This window comes from Camelus ferus, chromosome 11 (genome assembly GCF_009834535.1).
Source record: "Camelus ferus isolate YT-003-E chromosome 11, BCGSAC_Cfer_1.0, whole genome shotgun sequence".
NCBI classification, from domain to species: Eukaryota; Metazoa; Chordata; class Mammalia; order Artiodactyla; family Camelidae; genus Camelus; species Camelus ferus.
The window spans coordinates 49,729,381-49,751,275 of NC_045706.1; the positions used below are offsets into that span (position 1 = coordinate 49,729,381).

The 21,895-nt window shown below is 49.0% G+C and overlaps 1 protein-coding gene and 1 non-coding gene across 2 annotated transcripts in view; both read left to right on the top strand.

The window, feature by feature from the left end:
- The first annotated feature begins 3,381 nt into the window (after positions 1–3,381).
- On the top strand, positions 3,382–3,453 carry TRNAV-AAC. Its single transcript has one exon. It is a non-coding gene; the product is annotated as a tRNA-Val (tRNA).
- A 3,093-nt stretch (positions 3,454–6,546) lies between these two features.
- The window catches only part of TSPAN15 (tetraspanin 15), a 48,491-nt gene continuing 33,142 nt past the window's right edge, over positions 6,547–21,895 (top strand). Inside the window, 1 exon segment of the mRNA XM_006181171.3 lies at positions 6,547–6,746. Coding sequence (XP_006181233.1) covers positions 6,651–6,746 — 96 coding nt within the window. The 5' untranslated portion in view covers positions 6,547–6,650.

Genomic DNA, 21,895 nt, shown 5'->3' on the forward strand with positions numbered 1-21,895 from the left:
GCTCTCCTGGGCCTTCGGCAAAGGGAAGGGTCTGGCATACAGTCACTCCTTCATAGCTCTCTATCCTCGGTGTCCCCACGGGCTCACTGGCCACCTGGGATTCATCAGCCCACCAGTGCAGTTCTCCACTGGTCCACAGTGGTCAGCTGGGTGGGGCAGGCCCCCCAAGGACCACACATAGCCTGCAGGCAGAAGCAGCCCCTCCCTGAGAAGAGGTAGGGTTCCACTGCAGGGGTTGGGGGGGTCACCTCTGGGAACCAGAAATTCCCTTCCACTGGTGCCAAAAGGAGGCTGTGCCTCTTCTCCCACCACTGGTCCTTTAACTCTAGCTCAGGAGGGTGGAGCCCCAAGCCTGCTCCTGCCCTTGGAGGTGTAGAGGCTCCCAGTGGCCCCCAGTGCGCCTTCCTGGCTTCCTGGTTATGTCACCCAGAGAGTGAGTGGCGGGCGGTTGGTGGGGGAGGGATGTGTAGTCAGTGCTTGATCAAGGCAATTTCAGGCTTCACCTGAGCCACGTTTTAAAAGTTTTGCTTTTGACTAATACCTAAGTACTTTCTGTACAAACATATGTTGTTGATGACTTCCCTGTTTGCTAAAACAGGCCTAGTAGGGCTTCTCTGGAGGCGTTTCATCAGTAGTTTGAATTAGATTCGTGGTTTCAAACAGTGGCTTATGACTAGTGCTAAAACAACAAGGATAATACAGAACATACAAGAATGCATCATGTGCTAAGGGTGAGTGTGTTTCATGCGACTTTTGCTCAGATGTGTCTTTTGTATGTACATTGAGCTGTAATGTCAAATACATTTTTGGGTCTTGTTAAAAATGTAGCAGCAGTGTTGAATTGGAGGATGTTCTGGGGGCAGTTGGTTTGGCTTCATAAGAGAATAAAATTAGAGGAGAATTAGATCCTCTATTAGAAGAATTTCATGACCCCCTCCACCCCTAGCTGACTTTAAACACAGGTTCCCTACGGCAGCCATGAGAGCGCTGCACTGGTTCTGGAACTGGAGCCAGACCAGAACCAGCTTCTGTGTAGTAGCCTTGCGTGGGCCTTTCCCCAGCCCGCCACTCGGCCCTCCAGGAGTCAGACTGGCCTGGTTTCTCTACAGTCGTCGTGAAATGCTCAGGGTCACTTACTTGGGCAGGGAGGGAGCCAGTACTGCTCCAGGATCTGGAGGGAAGCTTGAGGAGGCTGAGCAGGAGGTGGGAACCAGCCCCGGGTTCTCGTCCCTGCACGGACCCTAAAGGGCTGTGTGACCTGGGGCGCACACTCTGAGACTGGGCCTCCTGTCTTGTTTCCCACACAGAACTGTTCTCATGCCCCACAGAAGAGACAAAAACAGCAGTTCAGTTAACACATGTTTGCAATAGAAAATGGTGTTGTGCCTTTTGTTTCCTCTGAGTAGGGCCGAGGGGGCCTTGGGTACGTAAGACAAGCAGGTGCTTTGGCTGAGCTGAATGCCCAGCAAACCGGAAGGAGGAAGTTGAAGTGGCCTGAGGAAAAATACAGGAAGTGGGAGAAAGGAGTCAGTCTGGGAGAAGAGCTGAGCCCTCCCAGGACAGGCTTTTCATCAGATGTCTGTGTGACTGGATCTCTGTGGGAGCCCAGGAGGGGATAGAAGTCTGCCCTTAGAGGCTGCTGGGGATCCCCTGACAACCAGCACATGGCAACATGCTTAGGCCCGTCAGCTGTCCTGGCAGAGGCGACCAGATCCATGTATGTCTTCTGAGTGTAAAAGCCTTAAACTCCTCCCTTCATAGCTGCCGGACCAAGTCCAGACCCCAATTCTGTGTCCCCAGGCCTCTTTCCTGGTACCTTCTGACTGCCCCGGGGGCCCCGCCACCTCCTCTGAGACTCCCCTCCCCCAGCAGCACCCAGCCTTCCAGAGGCAGCTGCCCTGCCCTCCCGAGTGACAGGTAGAGCTACTGATGCAGCCACGATGCCTGAGCGCCCGCCCCGCCACGCCCAGTGAGTCACGCAGGCCTGGCCCATCAGCCCAGCGCTCCCAGGTTGCTTTCCCGGATGCCTGGCTGAGCCCCAGCAAGGCCGACCTCCTCTGTCAAAGCTCTGTCGGACCAGCCTGGAGTCTCTTCCAGAAGGGCCCCTCTCTTCTGCGGAGAAGAGGCAGGAATGGCATTTTCTCAGCCTGTCAGCCCTTGTCATTGCCACTTAAAAGAATCTATTACTTAATTTAAAAACGTACAAAGGATAAAAACAGAAAAGTTAATAGAACTACCAATTGCTGATCAACGTATAAAAATAAACACATATAACTTTGAAGAGGTCACTTTCAACTCCAAAAGAATTAGGAATCAGTCTCATGGGGCAGTATTTCCCTGAGTCCATCCTGAGAGATACTAGTTCCTTGAGATGTTAACACTGGTGTCTGGGGAAAATAGCGTGCAGTCAAATGTAGTTGGGAAAGGCTGCGTCTCCTTTTCCTCTTGGAGAGACCACAATATACATCTTCACATTAAAGGCTATGAAGAAGTCCAGCATTTCCCAGACTAATTTGATAGATCCTTTTTTATAAAACACTTGTTTTGTAAAATCTCACAGTACTACCATCTTACAGTAATGCACAATAACTCTATGTAAAGTTCCAACTCTAACCAGTATTGAACTCTTAATATTTGAGTCTCTCTGTATTGTTTGGAGTTGCTCGTTAAACCACGTAGTTAACTCATTTCAGTCTCCTGTAGCTGGAATGCAGCTGGTACACTAGAATGTGGAGGGAGAAGGCACATCGTTTGCTGGGTCACAGAGGACTTGAACTTCCCACTGGAGAAAAGTCTTCTCCCGGATATTCAGTACATTTCAGTACCTGAAATGACCCTTTTCATGTATTTGTCGTGATACATATTGCATGTCCTACAGCCCTCCACACCCCAATAGAAGAGAATAGAAGCTCTTGTGTGTCTTATATCCAGAAAGCCTGGGGCAGGGCCTGATGAGTATGAAAAGCTCAGTGTACATCTGCTGACTGATTTGCTTGTGGGGACTGTAGCTAAGATTGTTAGAACTAGTCCAACCTCATGGTTTCACAGATGGGGGAACAGAGGCATGGATGCAGACTTCTGTGAGCCCAGTCAGTCGTGCATAATCCATAGGTTTCTTTTTTGTAAATATTAGTAGCCACTAATGATGAGGGTTAGTTATTTTCCCCTACAATCTCCCTGCCAGGTTATCATGAAAACAGATCTCAGAACAAATTCTGCTACCCATGCAAATATCTGTAAAACAAGCATTTACTAGCAAGTAGCCACAAAACCGGTTCATACAGTCTGGTCTGTAAAGTCAGGGAAGGCCCCGCTCTCTGTCCTTTTAGGTGCTCTGTCACCTTGTATGAGGGGTCCACTCAAGACAGATGCAACAGGGAGGAGGGTATAGCTCAGTGGTAGAGCACATGCTCAACATGTATGAGGTCCTGGGTTCAATCCCCAGTACCTCCATCAAAAAAATCTATAAATAAGTAAATAAATCTAATTACCCACCCCCCCAAAACAAAGAAAGATACAACATTCTAGAGGCAGGATTCAGTTAGACTGATGGTTATAGTAGGCAACCAGAATCCCTTGGGATACGGCACCCCTCACAGATTTAGCCCAGAGCATCATCCTTAAGGGAATTTTTTTTTTTCACTCTGAGGAAGGAATGGGTGGTGCCCCTCAATCATTTTAGCCAACCTACGTATCTTGAGTACTACAAGCATACTTTGTTTTATTGTACTTTGCTTTATTTCGCTTTGAAGATACGGTGCTTTTTACAAACTGAAGGTGTGTGGCAACCCTCGTGCTAAGCAAGTCTGTCGGTGCCAATTTTCCAACAGCGTTTGCTCACTTCACATCTCTGTGTCACATTTTGGTAATTCTTGCAATATTTCAAGCTTTTTCATTACTTGTTCTGGTGATCTGTGATCAGAGATCTCTGATGTTACTATCGCAGAAAGATTATGCCTCGAAGGCTCAGATGGTGATTAGCATTTTTTAGCAATAACGCATTTTTAAATTAAGGTATGTACATTGATTTTTTTAGCCATAATGCTATTGCACACTTAATAGACTATGGAATAGTGTAAACATAACATTTATATGAACTGGAAAACCAAAAATTCATGTCACTCACTTTTATTGTGGTATTCGTTTTGTTGTAGTGGTCTGGACCCCAACCTGCAATATCTCCGAGGTGTGCCTGCACTAATTTCACCAAAGAAGAGCTTATTTCTAATACCTGTTATGCTGGCTAGTAGGCTGTGAATCTCACTGATGCATTCATTATGGCATTCTCTATGCTGATCAGTACTGAGACAGGGAGAGCCGCAGGGCTGTGCTGAGCTGACTGTGCGATTGTGCACATCTCAGACATGGTGGGAGTATTTACACTGCGGAAAGTGCTGACAGGGTCCCCCTGCCTCTTCACAACCACCACTACCACCAGAGAGTCAGTTTTTAAACATTGACCAGCACACCACTGGGTAGCTGAGTGCTCTCTGGAGTGTGGCCTTTCTGATAAAATGTTGACTGACCACCTCACCCTCATGACTACCTCTAGGCTTGTAATGCTCAGTCATGGCTGCACTTTAGAAATTTGCTGGGACCTTTACAATAATACTGATTCCCGGGGCCCTAATGGTGGAGATTCTGACTAAACTGGACTGGGGTGGGGCTTAGATATCAGACTACATGTAAAGCTCCCCAGGTGGTTCTAAACTGCAGCCAGGGTCACACTTACACCTGTATGTTGCACTATTTATGCCACATATTCTAACAAAGAGTTATTGGCAAAAGCAGGATTGGCACCAGGCCTGCTGACCCCTAGCCCAGAGCTCTTGGCAAAAGGAGGGAAAAATTGAAAATGGGTTGTCATTTCTGAGATTTCTGTGTTTGCAAATGTGTCTGAGGAGCAACCCATGGCCCTTGGGGGTCAGGCTGGGGATGAGGAGGGACAATGAAGTTGCTCAGGAGCCTGGGAAGGGCTGTGCCCCAAAGAGCTCCAGGCTCCCTCTGCAGGGGTGTCTCAGCCTCATCCCTCAGGGCCTCAGCACAGGGGCTCAGGGAGAGCTGAGAGGGACCACTCAGGTGTGTGCATGTCACTAGGGAAGATTTGAAAGACCAGAGAGAGTGAAGCTAGAGAGGCCAGAACTACAGCCAGGGGCAACTGAAAACCCGAGTTGGGAAGGAGGCTAGGAGGCTAACCCCCAGGTAGAGGGAGACAGCCCAGCCCTCCGAGGGCAACGTGCTGAACTAGCCTCCCTAGGGATGGAGACAAATGTCTTAAAGAGTGGATGTAAGACTAGCTCTGTGGGGCTGGGTGAGGGAAGCTAGTCCCACAAAGAGGGATAACGAGTTGTTTCTTCCTCCTTAAAGGACAGAAAGGACAGCTTCTAACCCTGCGGTAGATGCCCTCAGTTATTCATTTGAAGGTGACCCTCAGCAGCCCCTGGTTCCAGGTCTCTAGGCAACCTTGCTGGGCTTGCTCCTTCTGTACCAGGAAACTGGCTGCCTTTCCCCTCCAGGGCAGGGCATTGCTTCTCTCCACACCCCCGACCTTACTTTCTTCCTTCTAGGACAGAGCCCTGGGGGCTGGGCCAGCCCGGTCTCTCTCTCTGGGAGGCTTGGGAGTCCAAGGCCAGGGACTTGGACAAGCATGCCATTCCTGCTGTCACCACCAGGGACCCCACCCAGCCCTGCCTTGAGCTCTCAACCTCTCAGCCAAATGTTTAATTCCTGAATGCCACAAACACGGATTGCCTGGCTCCCAAGCCCCAGACTGAGCTAGGCTTTCAGAGAAAGGAAACAGCAGTGAGTCAAGCAGGGGCCGTGGGAGACAGACTCACAGCCAGGAAGACAGACACAGACCCCAGGCTGAGGAAAGGCTGGGTGTGGAGTGGCTGTGTCAGGCCTGGGCTGAATGTGTGCCAGGGTGGGGGGTCACTGATTTGGCCTGGGGATCAGAGCGACTTCTCAGAAGAGGAGGCCCTTGGGGCAGAGTTGGGATCTCACCTGGCCACAGAGACTTGTTGGGGAAAGGCCTTCAACAGGGATTCTATTACAAAGGAAACTGCGGGGGCCCCAGCCCCGTGGGGGCCCAGCCCGACACAGGAATGCTTCACCTTCCTAGATGCAGCCCTCCCGACCCCTTAGGCTGAACAATTCCACTTCCTTATTCCATTCGTGCCTTGCACACTTATTTGCACACTTTAACACCTTAGCGGTAAATTCTTGCTCTTTTCCCATAGTCTTCTCTCTTGACAACTGTGGAAAGCAGACATTTCTATGTACCCTGCATGAGGCACACTCGCACTCTCCCTGGAGCGCCGCTGTATACATTACAACGACCCTCTCCGCTCCTTAGCAAAGGCCTTTCCGAAGTTGCACGCAACCTCTTTTGCAAAACCCTAGCCCGCGACCCTCCCTTCGCCTCCTCCGGGTCCTGGGCCGCAGCCACGCCCCCGTCCCGCCCCCTCCCAGAGGCTGGGCCTCAGCCTCTCGCTCATTGGCCGCTGGAACTGACTGGTCGCGGGCCCGGGCTGTGATTGAGGCTCGCGGGTGTCAGTCCCTGAGCGAGCACCCGGTGGCGGGGCGGGGAACCCGGCCGGCAGCCGCAGGTGGGGCTGCTCACAGCAAGGGACCCGGCCCGGGAGCCCAGGATGCCCCGCGGGGATTCGGAGCAGGTGCGCTACTGCGCGCGCCTCTCCTACCTCTGGCTCAAGTTCTCGCTCATCATCTACTCCACAGTGTTCTGGGTGAGTGACCCCGTCGGGCCACGGGATGGGAGCGGGAGCCCGCACTCCCTTGTTCACCCACCCCGCCGGGGGCTGGGTCCAGACCTGTCTGCTCCAGGGAGGGCTCCGGGGGCGCGCTCCTGGTTTTTCTTCCCAATTTACCTGGGAACCGGGAAATTCAGCTGCCCGATAGGGAGCTTTAGAGCTCATTGGCCACGTCTACGATGAAGGAGCTCTACGTGGCTCACCTGTGTGCACCGTAATAGCAGTTTGGTTCTGCGAGTCCACTGCGCTTCCGCTAGTGCTGTAGGCGGCGGTTACCATCGTGGCCGCGCCCACCCCGCCTGCCGGGTATGACTGAGTTCATCTTCCCATCTGTCAGTGGAGAAGTGGTCAGGCTTTGTGGACTGGGGTCCGGAGACCTGAACTCCTGATCCTGTTTTCCCTATTTAGTTACCGATGCCTCTGAGCAAGATGCTTTCCCACTGTGCCTCGGTTTCCTCTTGGGTGGAGGGAGGATGGCTTGTCCGTGTTGTGGTCAGGATTCCCTGATCGTGTCTGGGGAGGTGTCCCGCTGCTTCTAGGGCTCAGTAACTAAAAAAAGTCACTGGGCTTAGCCTTCTCTTCTGTCTTATTGGGGGCTGGATGGTAATGGTTAGACATTAACCAGGCTTTGAATCCTGCCACTACCACTTTCTATGTGAGTGATCTTGGGGAAGTTACTTTAACTCTCTAGGCTGTAGTTTCCCATCTGCAAATGGAGACAGTAATTATACTCAAACTTTCAGCATGGTTGTGGAGATTAAATGAAACAGGCCAAGTACAGTACTTAGCACAGGGACCAGCAAAGAACTCAAGAAGTGTGAGCCATTATTATTGCTACGGGCAGGGGAGCTGAGCCCTCTTGGTAAGCTGACCCAATAGACTGAATTTCTTTATGGAGATTTCAGACCAAGCTGGGCCCCCTCCTAGAAACTGAGGACATCTTTCTGCAGGCCATTGCCCACCCTGCCACTCTAGAGTAGTCCCACACCCACAGTGTGCCGCAGGGCAGACTTGCCCAGGTACCTGACACCCATCTCCTCCAAAACACACGCACACATTCCTGGTCTCCTCTTCAGCTCTCGCTAAGTCTATTCTGCTGGCAGGAACTTCTGGATCTGCCATCAGTCCTGGCTTTCCTTGTGACCCTCCTGTGGATGTGACCTTGCCTGGTGGGTCAGGATTCTAGTCTTGTTCGGTTACTGGTTCACTGGGAGATATTAGGCAAGTCACTTTGCTGTTTGGGGCCTCAGAGCTGTGAATTGACTTGCCCAGCTCCCAGTCTAGTTCTCTGACTCTATGTAATAATGTGGAAGAGAGATGAATGGAATATCTGGGGGCCAGAGGATGTCGTACAGATGCACGGATGGAGGCTCCAGGGAGGCAGAAGGTTGTTTGTAGAGCTGAGTTGGGGATAATTTGAGCTGTCATTCAGCGGTTCTCTCCCAAATTTGCATCACAATCAACTAAAGAATTTTAAAAGCACTGAAGATGCCTGGGCCCTGGCTTATGTATTTACTTAAATTTATTTAAACTCCCTAGGTAACTCTAGTGTGTACTCAGGGTTGAAAACTGCTGGGCTAGATGGTCTCATAGGCTCCTTGATTCTGATTCTGGGTTTTTTTTTTGTTTTTTGGTTTTTTCTGCCTGCTCCTTGTTTGGCCTCAGAAGCTCTTCTCTCTCTGTAGGTCAGAGCTGAAAGAGGGAAGGCTAAGGTTGTTGTGTAGGGAGGTGAGAAAATAAGGAGTTGGAAGGTTGAGGTTATGTTTTTGGCTATACTCCTTCTCTTGATACGTAATTACTGACCAGTCTGTTAAACCTTTTTGTACCTCCATTTTCCCATCTGTAAAATGGATAACTGATATCCTGTCCCACACCTCATTGGATTGTTTTTAGGATTAGCAAGGTGGGGAGACAGTGATATGTGGGCAAGCCAAGTGCTATGCAAAAGAAAGTTATGCAGTTAAACTTGAACTCGAATTTTCAAAGCCTTGACTTGTCACTGTCCCCTGCAGCCCTGAGAGAAGACCAGTCTGTGGCCCTTGCTCTGCTTCTGTTAGGGCAGGGTGAGACTCAGAACTCAGATTCTTTCCTCTCCAGCACCTGAGATTGCCTTCCCAAGTATTTAACTTCCCATCCCTGGAAGTATTTGTGCTTAAAAATCTCCTCACCTATGCCAAGAACTCAGCCACCTGTCAGCTTTGCCAGGGCAACTCCAGGTGCCAGAATTAACTGCAGGGTGGAGGCCCAGTTTAAGTAATTTGTCCTAGACTGGGTTTGCTATTAATTGGAAACCATTACAGAAAAGTGTATTATCTCCATGCCATTCCTTGGGAGGAGGAGCAGGGCCAAGGGTTACTTGCTTTATAAGCCCAAAGTGCGAACACTTTGATCTCAGTATTTAAGGGGCCATACATTTTACCATAGCTGTGTACCTTCTGTAACACTTTTTGCTTTGAAATTTATTATCAAATAGGAAATTCAAGGATATTGTACAAAATTGAAAAGTACAAAAGAATGATCATCAGTGATAAGCCTCCCTCCTACCCCTCTCTCCTGACCTGCTCTGTCCAGAGGGTACCTTTACTAGCAGTTTCTTGTTATTCTTTTCTGAGATAATATCTTAGGCATAGGATGTCCTAGGCACAAACAAGTGCCTGTATTATATGTCTTTTTTTTTTTTTCTGCATAAAGTAGCACACCACACACAGTTCTGCCCTTACCTTTTTGCTTAAATTTAAATCCTTGTAAACTTTGGAGCCCTGCTAGGGACTGTCTCACTCTAGTTGATGGCTGCATAGAATTCACTGTAGGCTCTGCCAAAATTTATTTAACCAGTCCCCAGCTGGGGAACTCAGGTTGTTTCCAATCTCCAGTTGCTGTAAACAGTGCTGCAGTGAGCATCTTTGAATGTGTCATTTTGCACAATATATGTGTATGTCTGCAGGGTAATGTCTGGAAGTGGAATTACTGGGGTAGAGTATATCATATACATACATACATGAATGGACTCACCATAAATGTTTACAACTTGATGAGTTTTTACAAAGTGAACACCCCTGTATAATCAGCCCCCAGGTCAACCAACAGAATGGACAGCAGAAGCCAGAAGCCCCCCTTGTGTCCACTTCTAGTCACTTACCCTTCCCACCAGCGGTATCACTATTGGAATGTCTAATAGCATAGAACAGCTTTGCCTGTTTTTGTATATGCAATTAAAATTTTGATAGATGTTAAAATGTCATACATAGAGACTATAACTATTATATTATTATTTACATGTAATATATTACTTTAAACAGATTCACTTTTTAAACTCAAATTTATTTTTAAAATTTATTTTAAACTCAAATTTATTTTTATTTATTTAACTTTTTAAAATTGAGTTATAGTCATTTTACAGTGTTGTGTCAAATTCCAGTGTAGAGCACAATTTTTCAGCTATACCTGAACATACATATGTTCATTGTCACATTTTTTTTTCACTGTGAGCTACCACAAGATCCTGCATGTATTTCCCTGTGCTATACAGTACAATCTTGTTTATTTATTCTGCATTTTAAAATCCCAGTCTGTCCCTTCCCTCCCCCCGCCCCCCCGGCAACCACAAGCTTGTACTCTATGTCTATGAGTCTGTTTCTGTTTTGTATTTATGTTCAAATTTATTTATTTAAAATTTACTTTTATATCACTGATGCCAAGGGGAAACCAATATTCCTTATCAGAAATAGTAGGTAATAGTTACAGCAAATATAGCACAGGGAAAACAAAACAGCATTATTAAATACTAGCTAGATACTGTGGGTGCTGTGGGCTGTGAACATTAGGCTTGCCCTCGTCATTCAAAAGGTAGGTGGACAAGTGTTTAAGAGGCATAAAGACAAACTGACACTGAAGCTGAGATTTGCTCCTTGATGTGATTGGGAGGATGAGAAGGGAAATGAGCAATGAAAACTTGTCTCCGTCTGGGAGTCCACATGAATATGACGAACAATTTACAACAATTTCCCTTCCCATGCTTGGGGGCCCTCTTGTTTTCAGAAGGCGACCTCGGGGCTCAGAGGGGGCGTGTTTCAGGGTCACCCAGCAGAGCTGGCACAGGCCCCCAGGTCCCCTCACTCCCAGCTCCTTCTGTAGGCAGCCGAAGGTGTCCCCGTGAGAAATGAGCTTACCCAGAGGCACTTGGAGCCTCCTCTTCCCACCACTTGGGTGAATCATTCTGACACATGTGCCCTCAGCCCACTAGGGACACACCTCTAATTATAGCACCGACCACAGGGTGTCCAAGAGATCCGTTTACACGACTGTTTTTCTTCGCTGGACTGTGGGCTCCTGAAGGTCAGGGGTGTAGCTCATTCATATCCTCTTCTAAATTCTGGGCTCAGGGCTGGGCACGCAGTAGGTCCTCAGGGGAGGCTTGTTGCATTTGGGTGATTGAGTCCAACCTGTATCTTGGAAGCAAGGATTGAAGATATGGGCACCTGGGTGAGAGGCCAAGCAGCGTGTGTAGCCAGCAGCAGTCAGGTTTGCTGATGCCTTGAATTTGCAAAGTGGGCTGGGCTGATCATGGAGACACTGGCTTTCTAGAAAGCACCATGCCTGTTGCCTTGACAATGAGGTAGTTTTCAGTTGAATAAGGGTGTCAGGGCTGAGGGGTATTGATGAGTGAGTGGGAAGGAAGTGGGTGTGGATAGCTGGTAGAGATTAAAAATGCCAGAGGCAATATTAACTCTTCCTTGCCTTCTCCAAGATGGGCCCCATTATCATAGTTTGGCCTGTGATTCTTTATATTTCCCTAAGGTTTAATGGTTGAGCGCAGACTGTGTATCAGGCTATCTGGGTTTAAGTCCCAATTCTGGCACTTACAGGTTGAGTGATGTAGGCACTACCTTCCATGTGCCTCAGTTGCCTTATCTGTAAAGTGGGCGACCACTACCTGACCTACCTGAGAGTTGCTGAGACATTAAATGGATTAATTGTAGGAAGAGCTTAGAGCAATGCCTGGTGCGTGATAAACACTACACCAGTTACTTAAAGCCATTCTTTTCCTACCTCCCTCTCTATTCTTCTAGACGCTTGAGAGTCATAGACTGGGAATTAGAAGGGCCCTTGAAGGCATCTCTAGGGTGACCTTTTCATTTTATTGAGGAAAAAACAGGCCCAGAGAGGAAGCAAATAGCTGAGACCCCACAGCAGGTTAGTGACAGACCAGGACCCAGGTTGCCTGACTCCAGTTTCTTCATGGGGTCCCTGTGACCTTTACCAGCCATCCTCCCACCCCTCCGCTGTGATCCCTTCATGTGTCAGGGCTCAGGATGGGGGTAGAGGACAGCACTTATGGAAGGAGCCAGGTACCTGGCCTCCCACTTAAGCGCAGCAGGAATTTCTAACTTTGGAAAAGAGCTTTGTTGGTGTGAAAATAATATGTGCACATAGCTACAAAGAATTCCAAGCAATTCAGGTGAGCACATTGAAGACAAAAATCACCTTTGATTCTCCCACTGGGAGAGAACCACTGTTGGGGTAGACACCCATTTGGACATCTCCTTATATGTATATGTACATATTTAACTTTTTTAAAAAGATTGTGTTTGCTTCATTGGCCAGGTCCATTTCCCTCTTGTTCGAGGGAAGCATTTCATAGAGAAAGTAGTGAAACTCAAGCAGAAAGTGAGGCGGCTCCATACTGGAGAAGTGATCACTGTGCCTCATAGGCTGTTAGAGAAGACCTGGGCCCAGGCTCGGACCTGGGTCACAGAGAGGCCCTCCCCACCCCCATCCCGGCCATGGGGACTTTAAAATCCAGAAAATCAGGCAGGCAGCCCTAGGAGAGGTTTGGAAAGCATTCTAAGGCACTTATTTTCCAGATGAGCAAATAAGGCCCCAAGAAAGTTTCTTTGCACTTAGCCTAGGCTTCTGTGCATGAACTCTCCTTTTCCTGTAAGAGGGGGGTCATTTTAAGTTGCAGGACTGGATTGGGAGCTCACTGCCTTTGGTTGTTTGCTCCTGAGAAGCAGGAGTGACGACCTGCCTTCCTCCTTCCCCCTGCCGCGTGCCTCTTCTGTCTGGGTGACTCAGTGCCAGCCTCAGGTGGGGCTCTGAGTAAACCAGACTAGGGACTGATAGTGAAATATCTACACCAGCTGGCTCCATAGACAGGCAGGGAAAAGATGTCTTCTGGGTAATCCTAGGATATGGGATTGAAAAGATAGACCTTTCCTAGAGGGAACCTCTTGATGTGAGTGGGTTGGAATTGACATCTTCGTGGAAGGCAGGAGAGTCCCATTTTGACCTGCCATTCTCTCCAGGGTGGGGACTGTTTGTTTGCTTGTTCAGTTAATAGAATAGTTATTTAATGCCTACTCTGTATGCCAGGCCCTGTGATAGTCACCAGGAAACAACTATGAACAAGACAGGCTTGGTCCAAACTCTGGAAGACAGGCACACTAGTAAATAAACATAGCTTGTGATAGGTGCTAAGGAAGAACTCAAAGAGCAAGTGGGAAGAGATGGGAGTTCCTACTTTAGATGGGGTGGCTGTGGAAGACCTTTATGAGGAGCTCCAAGAGTGAGAAGGAGCCAGCCAGAAGAAAGGCCTGTAGAGAGCGTCTCATACGGAAGAGAAGTTAAGTGCACAGGCCCTGAGGTAGGCAAGCATGGCTGGAGCAGATGAGGAGGCCTAAGAAGGGCCGAACTGTGGGTGGAGAAGGTGACAGGGGTCTGGTCGTATGAGGACTTTTGGGTCTTAATAACCAAGAGGGGAAGTTTAATCATCAGGACCTGATGGCAGTGCCCCCTGGAGACATGAATCAAATGCTGGTTCTGCTGTGACCCTGGGTAAAGATCCAAGTCTGAGCCTCCTGGACGCCTTCTCTATGGATACACCAGAGGGCTGTGGGGAGGATCCTGCAAGAATGAGGATTCAACAGCACCCAGCATACCGTAGGGCCGGTGTCCATGGAGGGATGGAGACTTGCCTGGGGGCCTTGCAGAGCTCAGGGGAAGCTGGAACACAAGATGTGATGAGAACTCCTGAAATTTGTCTTATAAGAGGAAGCTACTTTCTGCAGGGAGTGCCCTGCCTAGAGCATCCAGCTGTGGCCTTGCTCTTGGGCAGAAAAGTCTGACCCCTCAAGACAGCATGTGGCTTCTTCTGGGGCCTGGGTCCTCCCCACCTCTTACCTCTTGGGCTTTAGCGATACACCAGTGAGGCTATGTGCCACATGATGGGCACACGGGGCCAGACAAGCCAAACCAGAAGTATCCTCAAGGCTCTGAGAGCACCTGGAGAAGGGGAGCTGGGAGAAGCACTTTTGGGAGCCCAGGGGCAGGGTCTGCCTTTGCCAGGGAATGTCAGCCATTCAACAGGTGCGCTGTTCAGTTCCAGGCTGGGCCTTTCCGCCCAGGCCAGGGGAGGGGAAACAGGAAAAACTAAAAGCTCAGCCCACAGGGAGATGGAAACTGAAATCAGGCAGCAGTGGCCAGTTGGAGGTGGTGGGTGATTTCCTGCCTGGCTGCCTGGCCGTGACTGCAGAGGAGCCCTGGGAGAGGGCTTCCAGGAGGTGGGAGCAGGGCTTAGAGGGCACGGAGGCCAGGTAGAGAATTGGAGGATTGGAGATGGGCTCTGGGAGAGAAGGGTAGGTTACTGCAGAATGGCATGTTTGTTGGGCCTGGATGTTGAGGTCAGAAATGCCCTCTGGGAGGACTGCAGCCAGAGGCTTCTGCCCAGTTCTAGCAGGCAGCAGGTTAGGAGAACGAGCACGTCTTGTTTGATGGGTGAAGAGCAAATCTGATTGACTGGTGGCCAGGATAAGTCAGTTTCCTTGTCTGCAGAAAGGGGTAGCCGTTGTACCTCACATGGGACCAGGCTTGGATGGGGCGATGCTCCAGGGCTCTTGTTGGAGTGTCCTGTGTGATATGCAGTAGCATGGGAGGCGCGCATCACCAGGCTAGAGCTCGCTGGGTGTTGGTGAGAGGGGCTGGGGCGCAGAAAGAGCCACTACCTGGCACTTGCCTCACAATACTTCGTTTCACTTCTCTGGATGCTCAGGACAACTGTGTGAGCTGGGACACTTGTCCTGTTTTACAGCTGAGGAGACTGAGGCCTGGAGAGGGGATATGACTGACACAACCCACCATTTGCCTCCATCCCCAAGACCAGAGCTGTTTCACTATAGAAATGGTGCCTTCTCTGTTTTATTTAATTCTTTCCCAGGGAGACTTTCTTACCAGCAGAGGCATTTGCATCTTGGCCTGCAAGGAAGTAAATATTTGCCCAGAAGGTAGAAGGAAAACAGCCTTGGCCTGGTCAAAGCTCAGAGCCCTCCCCCTTCCTGTGGGAGATCCCCTCCCAGGATGCAACGGGTGGCCTTGGATAAGTCACAAAGCTCCTTGTGCTGTTTCCTGTTTCGATCAGAGGATGGGCTCTGCTGGGTGTAGTGTGGTGGGACCTCGGAGGTGCCTGGTGTCAGGTGGTCAGTTCCTGTGCACCCACTGTGGGCTGGGCACTGGTGGCCCAGAGATGGATGCAGTGTGTGGTGGGTGGAGGCTAGCCCCCAGCCTCCCCCGTCAAAGATTGGGGTCAAATTCCCTGGCAGGAGGCGAGTGGGATGCTGGCTTCCAAGGCTGGCATGGAATTTGGAGACTATGTCACTTCCTGAGGTCAAAAGACAGACCCTTTTAGGCTAGAGGGCCTCTGAGGCCTCCTGTCTCAAGGATTTTACAAGTACACGTCCAAGCCCCATCTTCAGAGTTGATTTCCGTTGGTCTGGGGTGGGGCCCAGGCACCTATAATTTTTCAGCTTCCCCAGGTGATTCTAACACACAGCTGGAGTAGAAACCACAGCTCATGGTGGTGTCTGTGAGGGAATTCTGATGGGAGTGGCTGGGTTTCCAAGCCAACTCTCAAGCTGAATCCCAGGTGTCTTGCTGAAACTTCTCATCGCTGACAATCTGGACAGTCTCTGTGGGCCAGGGATGATGAGGTGCACATTTGGGAGAGGCTCACCTTGAGGGAGCAGTCCCAGAAAGGAAGAGTGAGTGCTAACTGGGGGTGGAGGAAGGGCTGTGTGGAGTGGGGGGAGTTGGCAGGGCACAGTCTGGGCAAGTAAGGGCTGGCAGAGGTGTGTGGAGATCCCCAGCCTGGGATTGTGGGCAACTGAGTAGGAGGCTGGGCTTTTACAGGGGACCTAGATGTATCTGGGAGGAGGGAGGGGGAGTCCATGGTTCTAGAATTTTGTTTTCCTTTTAGTTATCTTTATAACATCCTTTCATCTGCTCTAAAGGCAACACTTCTCTATAATTAACTTTGTAACTTGAAGAAGTTTCTATAGAACCAGACTTGAGTTTCTTTTTTATTTTTTAGTGGAGGTGCTGGGATTGAATCCAGGACCTCGTGCATGCTAGATGTGGGCTCTACCACTGAGCTATACCCACCCCTACCCCCCAAGACTTAAGTTTCTTGAGTCAGGGATTTACACACTTAGTGGGTGAACTGTGATCATTTTTACCTTTAATTGTGTCTCCAGTTTGAGAAATGCTGATGTTTCAGCATCATGTTGGAAAGCTGGTTATGATCTGTGGAGTATCAGCCACCTGCAGTTCTGACTCCCTTAGGAGAGGTGCAGCAGGTAGTGGGGAAATAGGGTTCCAGATGGGTGTGATGAACTTGCCTGGGGCCACGGTGATGAGGTAGTGCCCAGTTAGTGGGAGGATGAGGACTTCTGACTCTGACCAGTGAGCTCTGTAGTGGGTTGAATTGTGACCTCCCACCCCACCACAGAAAGATATGGTCATGTCCCAGAACCTGTGAATGTGGCCTTATTTGGGAAAAGGGTCTTTCCACATATAATTAGGTTCAGAATCTTGAGATGAAATCATCTTGGATCACCTGAGTGTGCCTTAAATTGAATGACAAGTATCCTTATAAGAGAAAGGCAGAGGGAGCTTTGAGACAAAAGAGAAGACACACAGAGGGGAAGGTCCTGTGAACGCAGAGGCCAAGGGGCCAAGGAATGCCTGGAGCCCCCGGAAGCTGGAAGAGGCAAGGGAAGATTTCCCCCTAAAGTCTCTAGAGGGAGCATGGCCCTACAACACCATTGTTTTGTATTTCTGGCCTCCAGAATTGTGAGAGAATACATTTCTGTTGTTTTAAGTGACCCAGTTTGTGGTAATTTGTTACAGCAGTCCAGAAAATGAGTGCAGTCCCCTTCTGCTTCACCGTGTTGCCTCACCAGGGAGGGACCCAATTGAGCAGGGCCCTAAAAATCCCTTTCCCTTCCATGGGTAGTGCTGAACACTGAGGACAAAGGATGGGGCAGGGAAGAGGAGCCAGGCTGGCGGAGGTCAGGCTCATAGCCCCACCCCCTGCTGGCCCCGCCCCTCCTGCAGCTCCGCCCTTCAAGCGGCCCGCTCCATGAGGCTCCGCCTCCTCCCAGCCCTTGTCTGTCCACAAAGGTCAAAGGTTGTGCTCTACAGCTGGCTTCTGCGAGGAAAACCTGATAGAAAGTGGTTAAAACAGAGGAAAGGAATACAAGTTAGCTCTCAGGAATGACTTCTTGATTCTGAAAATAAATTGAAATTGCTTTCCAAGGGGCTTTAAAACATCTGTGATTCTCTTACAACCTTTCAGAACTGGTATGTCACCCATCACTTGGGTCAGTTAGAATGTGGGTTGGGGGTTACCTTTGGGTAGAACTTCGGAGGGTCATAGAGGGCATGTGGTGCAACTCCTTCCTTTCAGAGGGGAGGAAACTGAGACCAGACCACACAGCAAGTACCTCTGGTTCTGAATCCCTGTGGCCAATGGACACCCTCCAGCATTTAGAGGGGACAATGGGCACTACTCAGTGATTTTACCCCAGTGGTATCCTCTCCAGCTCAGATTATGGGTGTCCCCACTGTAAACGGGCCTGCTGCTGCACCTGGGTACAGAGGCCTGATGTGCGGCTTATCACAGCCTGGCCTTCCCTGCAGAGCCAGAAAGAACTCGGGCAGCAGAAACCCTGGTGCATACCTCTGGCTTGGTTCTGCTTAGCCTCTCACCGGGACCACTGTTTGCCTGGCCTTGTGCTGGGCTATAGGGACAGATGAGCCAGCCCCACCTCTGTCCCTTGAGAAGCTGGCAGTCACCGAGTCCTAGCAGTGTGCTCAGGACAGCTGCAGATGTTCTGTGCTCAGGGTGGGGCAGGCCAGAGGCTCCCAGGAGGCTCAGTCAGCAGGGAAGAGCTGGGCTCTGGGCTCCCACAGGGGCAGCAGCTTGACTGATTTCAAGGGGGGGTGGGCTCAGGATCAGAGCAGGCACAAGACAAGGACAGGAGTTGTTCAGGGACCCACAGTCCTGAGGCAGGAGTGGGCCCTGTTTGTTTCTGTCTTCCCTCTCTGCTGCGGTCTCCTCTAGTGCTTGCCTCACTTAGAATTAAACTTTCCCCTTTGCAGTTAGAAAATCCCCCCAGGCTGCCCTCTCTCTAGTCTGGTTGTGCCTTCTGCTTCCTCCTCTTTTGTTTTTAATTTTTAATTTTTTCTTCCAGTTTTATTGCAATATAATTGACATGCTACACTGTATAGGTTTAGGGTGTACAGTGTAATAGTTCTACTCGCCCACATCATGAAATGATTATCACAAGAAGTTTAGTGAACATCAGTCATCTCATACAGATACAAAGTTAAAGAAATGGAGAATTTTTCCTTGTGATGAGAACTTAGGATTTATTCTCTTAAGAACTTTCATATATAACATACAGCAGTGTTAATTCTAGTTATCATATTGTACATTACTTCCCTAGCATTAATTTATTTATAACTGGACTCTTTTGTCTGTTTTTAAAGCTAACAGTTGAAGAGCTTTTCCTATGTGCTGGGCTGAGTTGTTTCCTGCATATTCTCTTCTTTTCTTTCTTTCTTTTTCTTTTTTTATTGAACCATAGTCAGTTTATAGTCTGTCAATTTCTGGTGTACAGCATAATGTTTCAGTCATATATACACATACATATATTTCTTTTTATATTCTTTTTCATTATACATAATTATAAGATATTGAATATAGTTCCCTGTGCTACACAGAAGAAACTTTCTATTTATCTATTTCTAGACATTCTCTTCTTTAGTTCTGCAGCAACCCTAAGAGGCAGTGATGTTATTCTAGACTGAGGTAAAGAGAGGCTCAGAGAGGTTAGGGAACTTGCAAGTAAATACCAAGCCTTACTCTCTCTCTTCTGACAGACTTCTCGGTGCCTTCCTGTCCCAGGTGTTCAGCCTTGGGAAAAAGATGCCTTTAAGAGAGGTGGGCTGTTTGGGGATGGGTTGTTTGTTCATTGGGTAGGTCCTTTAGTCGCTCTTCTAACATTTCTTAGACATACAGGAGCCCTCCCATTCTCCCTGAGATGCTGCTAGAGGAGCAAGGGCCCTGGAGCGGGGACTAGCTTTCCGGGGGGCCGTGGTGCTGACTGCCACCCTCTGTGGGAAAGGCGAGAGCTGACCTGAAGAGTCAGAGGCTCCTGGTCGGGTCTCCAGCGGGCTCCCTGAAGCTGCAGGAGGGCAGAAATAGAGCCTGCATGACTGTCCTTCAGAAACAGGTTTTTTATTTTTCTTTTATGAGAGGATATGCCAGGGCGTGAGAACTCTTTGTTCCTCATGAGGGAGGGCAGCTGGCAGTGGTGTGAGCACTGGCCTGGGAGGCTGGAGACCTGGGTCACAGCTGCTGACCAAAGGCTAATATGCTGTGTGACCTTGTGGGAGTGATAGCTTCTCTCTGGGCCTCAGATTCCCATCTGCAAAATAACGGGGCAGGGCCTTAACAGCATCCATCTGCTTGGCTCTGGTGGTCCACAAGGTGATTTTAGGTGGTTCCTGGGAACATTTTAAAGTTTAATATGTATGCACTAAGTGTAATATGTGTTAAAGAAAATAATTAGTGCCCTAGATCTATGATTTCATAGATGTTGTTTGGGTTAGGTTAAGACTGTATTTATCTTAGTGAGAAAAGTCAGTCGATTGAAAGAAAAATCATGGTACCTCCTGGTCAGGTGTAGGGGCTTAACAATCTTTGTATCTGCTGACTTTTAAAGAAAGAATGGGGGTTCTCATGTGTGACAGCACCTTACAGTTTACAAAGGAGTTTCCCCATCTCATCGAGTCCTTTGAATGATCATTAGGCAGGTGTTACCATTCCTGCTTCACAGCAGAGGTAGTTGACACTCAGAGAGGGAAGTGGTCTGTCCAAGGTCACACAGCTCCTAAGTGCAGGGGCCTCAGTTGGCACATGCTCTTTGCCAGTCACCCCAGGAGCGATCGGTCACACGGCTGTTACCTCCTCCCACAGCTGGCACTGTCTCCCACCAACTGTCATCATATTGTTGGTTTGTTGTGTGCATCTTCTCTTGTCCTAATTTTCTTAAAGCAGAGGAGGATGGGATTGAAAGTGAGGAGTGACTTCACCCTGTGCACAGGGAAAAGCGTGTCCTGCAGCCCCCAGGGTGCTGTTTTCCTAGTACGCTCGCTGAATGGATAGTAGGTGGGTTTGCGTCACAGCCTATATTTAGCCCCAGTCGGCAGCCAGTGAAACATCTGGTTAGGGCATTAATTCCAGGCCAGCGGAGGCTGCCTGCCCTGAGCCTCTGGTCAACCAGCCCCTGGCTGTGGCCTCTAAGACTTCTCAGGCCAAAGGGAGACAGACTGTGAGCAGATCTCCTCTTGGAAGAAATGGAAGTTGGATCTTGCTTGCTTCTCCAATGTTTTTATTGTTAAAAAATTAAAACATAAAAAAGGTAAAAGACTGATCAGCGAGCTATCCAGAATCAATTAATTTTAATGTTTGGCCATGTCAGAAAGTAGAAGATATCATGACATTTCACCCCAAATGTCCCAGGAAGTATCTCCTTAAAAAGAAGTCACTGAATAGAACCCCAACACCATTATCACACCTAAGAAAATACCAAGTCCATGTTAAAACTTCTCCATTTGTCCCTAAGATGTTTCTCATAGTGCATTAAAAAAAAAAAATCAGGATCCAGCATCACAGTTCATGCATTGCATTGGACCTCATTGGATCTCATTTTGACAAAAAAGGTCCCAGTGTATCTGAAACGTGAGGGGTGACCTCTGAGGCCCTGAATATTATAAGTTTTGGAGTCCTAGGGAAGACGGTTGTGTGTTATTTGCCTGATCCACCAAGACCTGCTAGGGTCTTGTCCCCTCGTTGTTAAGGGAAATTCAGAAAGTGGAGAGGGAGAGGCTTGCTGGGCCTGGTTATTCATGTGGAGCTGTGGGCCCCCCCCTGCACAAGCCCTCTTCCCATTGGAAGGAGAGCTTCTCCGTGGCTGGAAGCCAAACCCGGAACTCCCTGAGTGCCCACCCTTAGTCATCAACTGCACATGATGGGTCCTGTGCCAGGCGCTGAGGGGAGATGCTCTAAAGAGCTGCGAGACCTGGGACCGGCTGCCCGCAGTCTGCTTGGGGACACTTAACATGTCCCTATGTTGCTGGGTCATAGATGCTCTTGTTTGTGAACATGCAGGCTTTTGGGAAGTCACTGTGCCTGGGATGTGTGGGGTGGAGCCTTTTTGTTCCTAGGCTCTGCTCTGGGTATGGTTGGGGTGGGGCTGGGAAAGGCCGCTTCTCTCCTGTGAGATTGGAGAGCACTAAGTCAGCAGTGCCTAATCAAGCTGTGATGGGAAATGAGCTTTTTGAAAAAATGTGAAACCCATGGGAAAGTTGAAAGAAGAGTTCAGTGAGCACCTGCAGGCCTTTGAATTACCAATTGTTCAAATCTTGTTTTAACATCTCTCTCCCTTATCTCTTTCTTCCCCCAAGCCATTCTCTCTCAATAAATACAACACTTTTCTTTTCTTTTCTCTTCTTTTCTTTTTTTTGCCAACCTGGTTGAAAGGGAGCTGCAGCCATTGTGACCTTACCCTTACATACCCCAACATCCAGCTTTCCAAAAAGGGCATTCTCCCACACTCTGCCGTGTCCAGCTGAAAACAAACCACCGTAAAAGAGAACATCACCTATGCCGTTCATATCCAGATTTCCCCAGTTGTTCCCCAGATGTCCTTTGTGGTGGATGTTTTAACCCAATCAAGGTCCAGGTGTTGTTTTGGCTGTTACGTGTCCCTGTCGTCTCCCCTGAC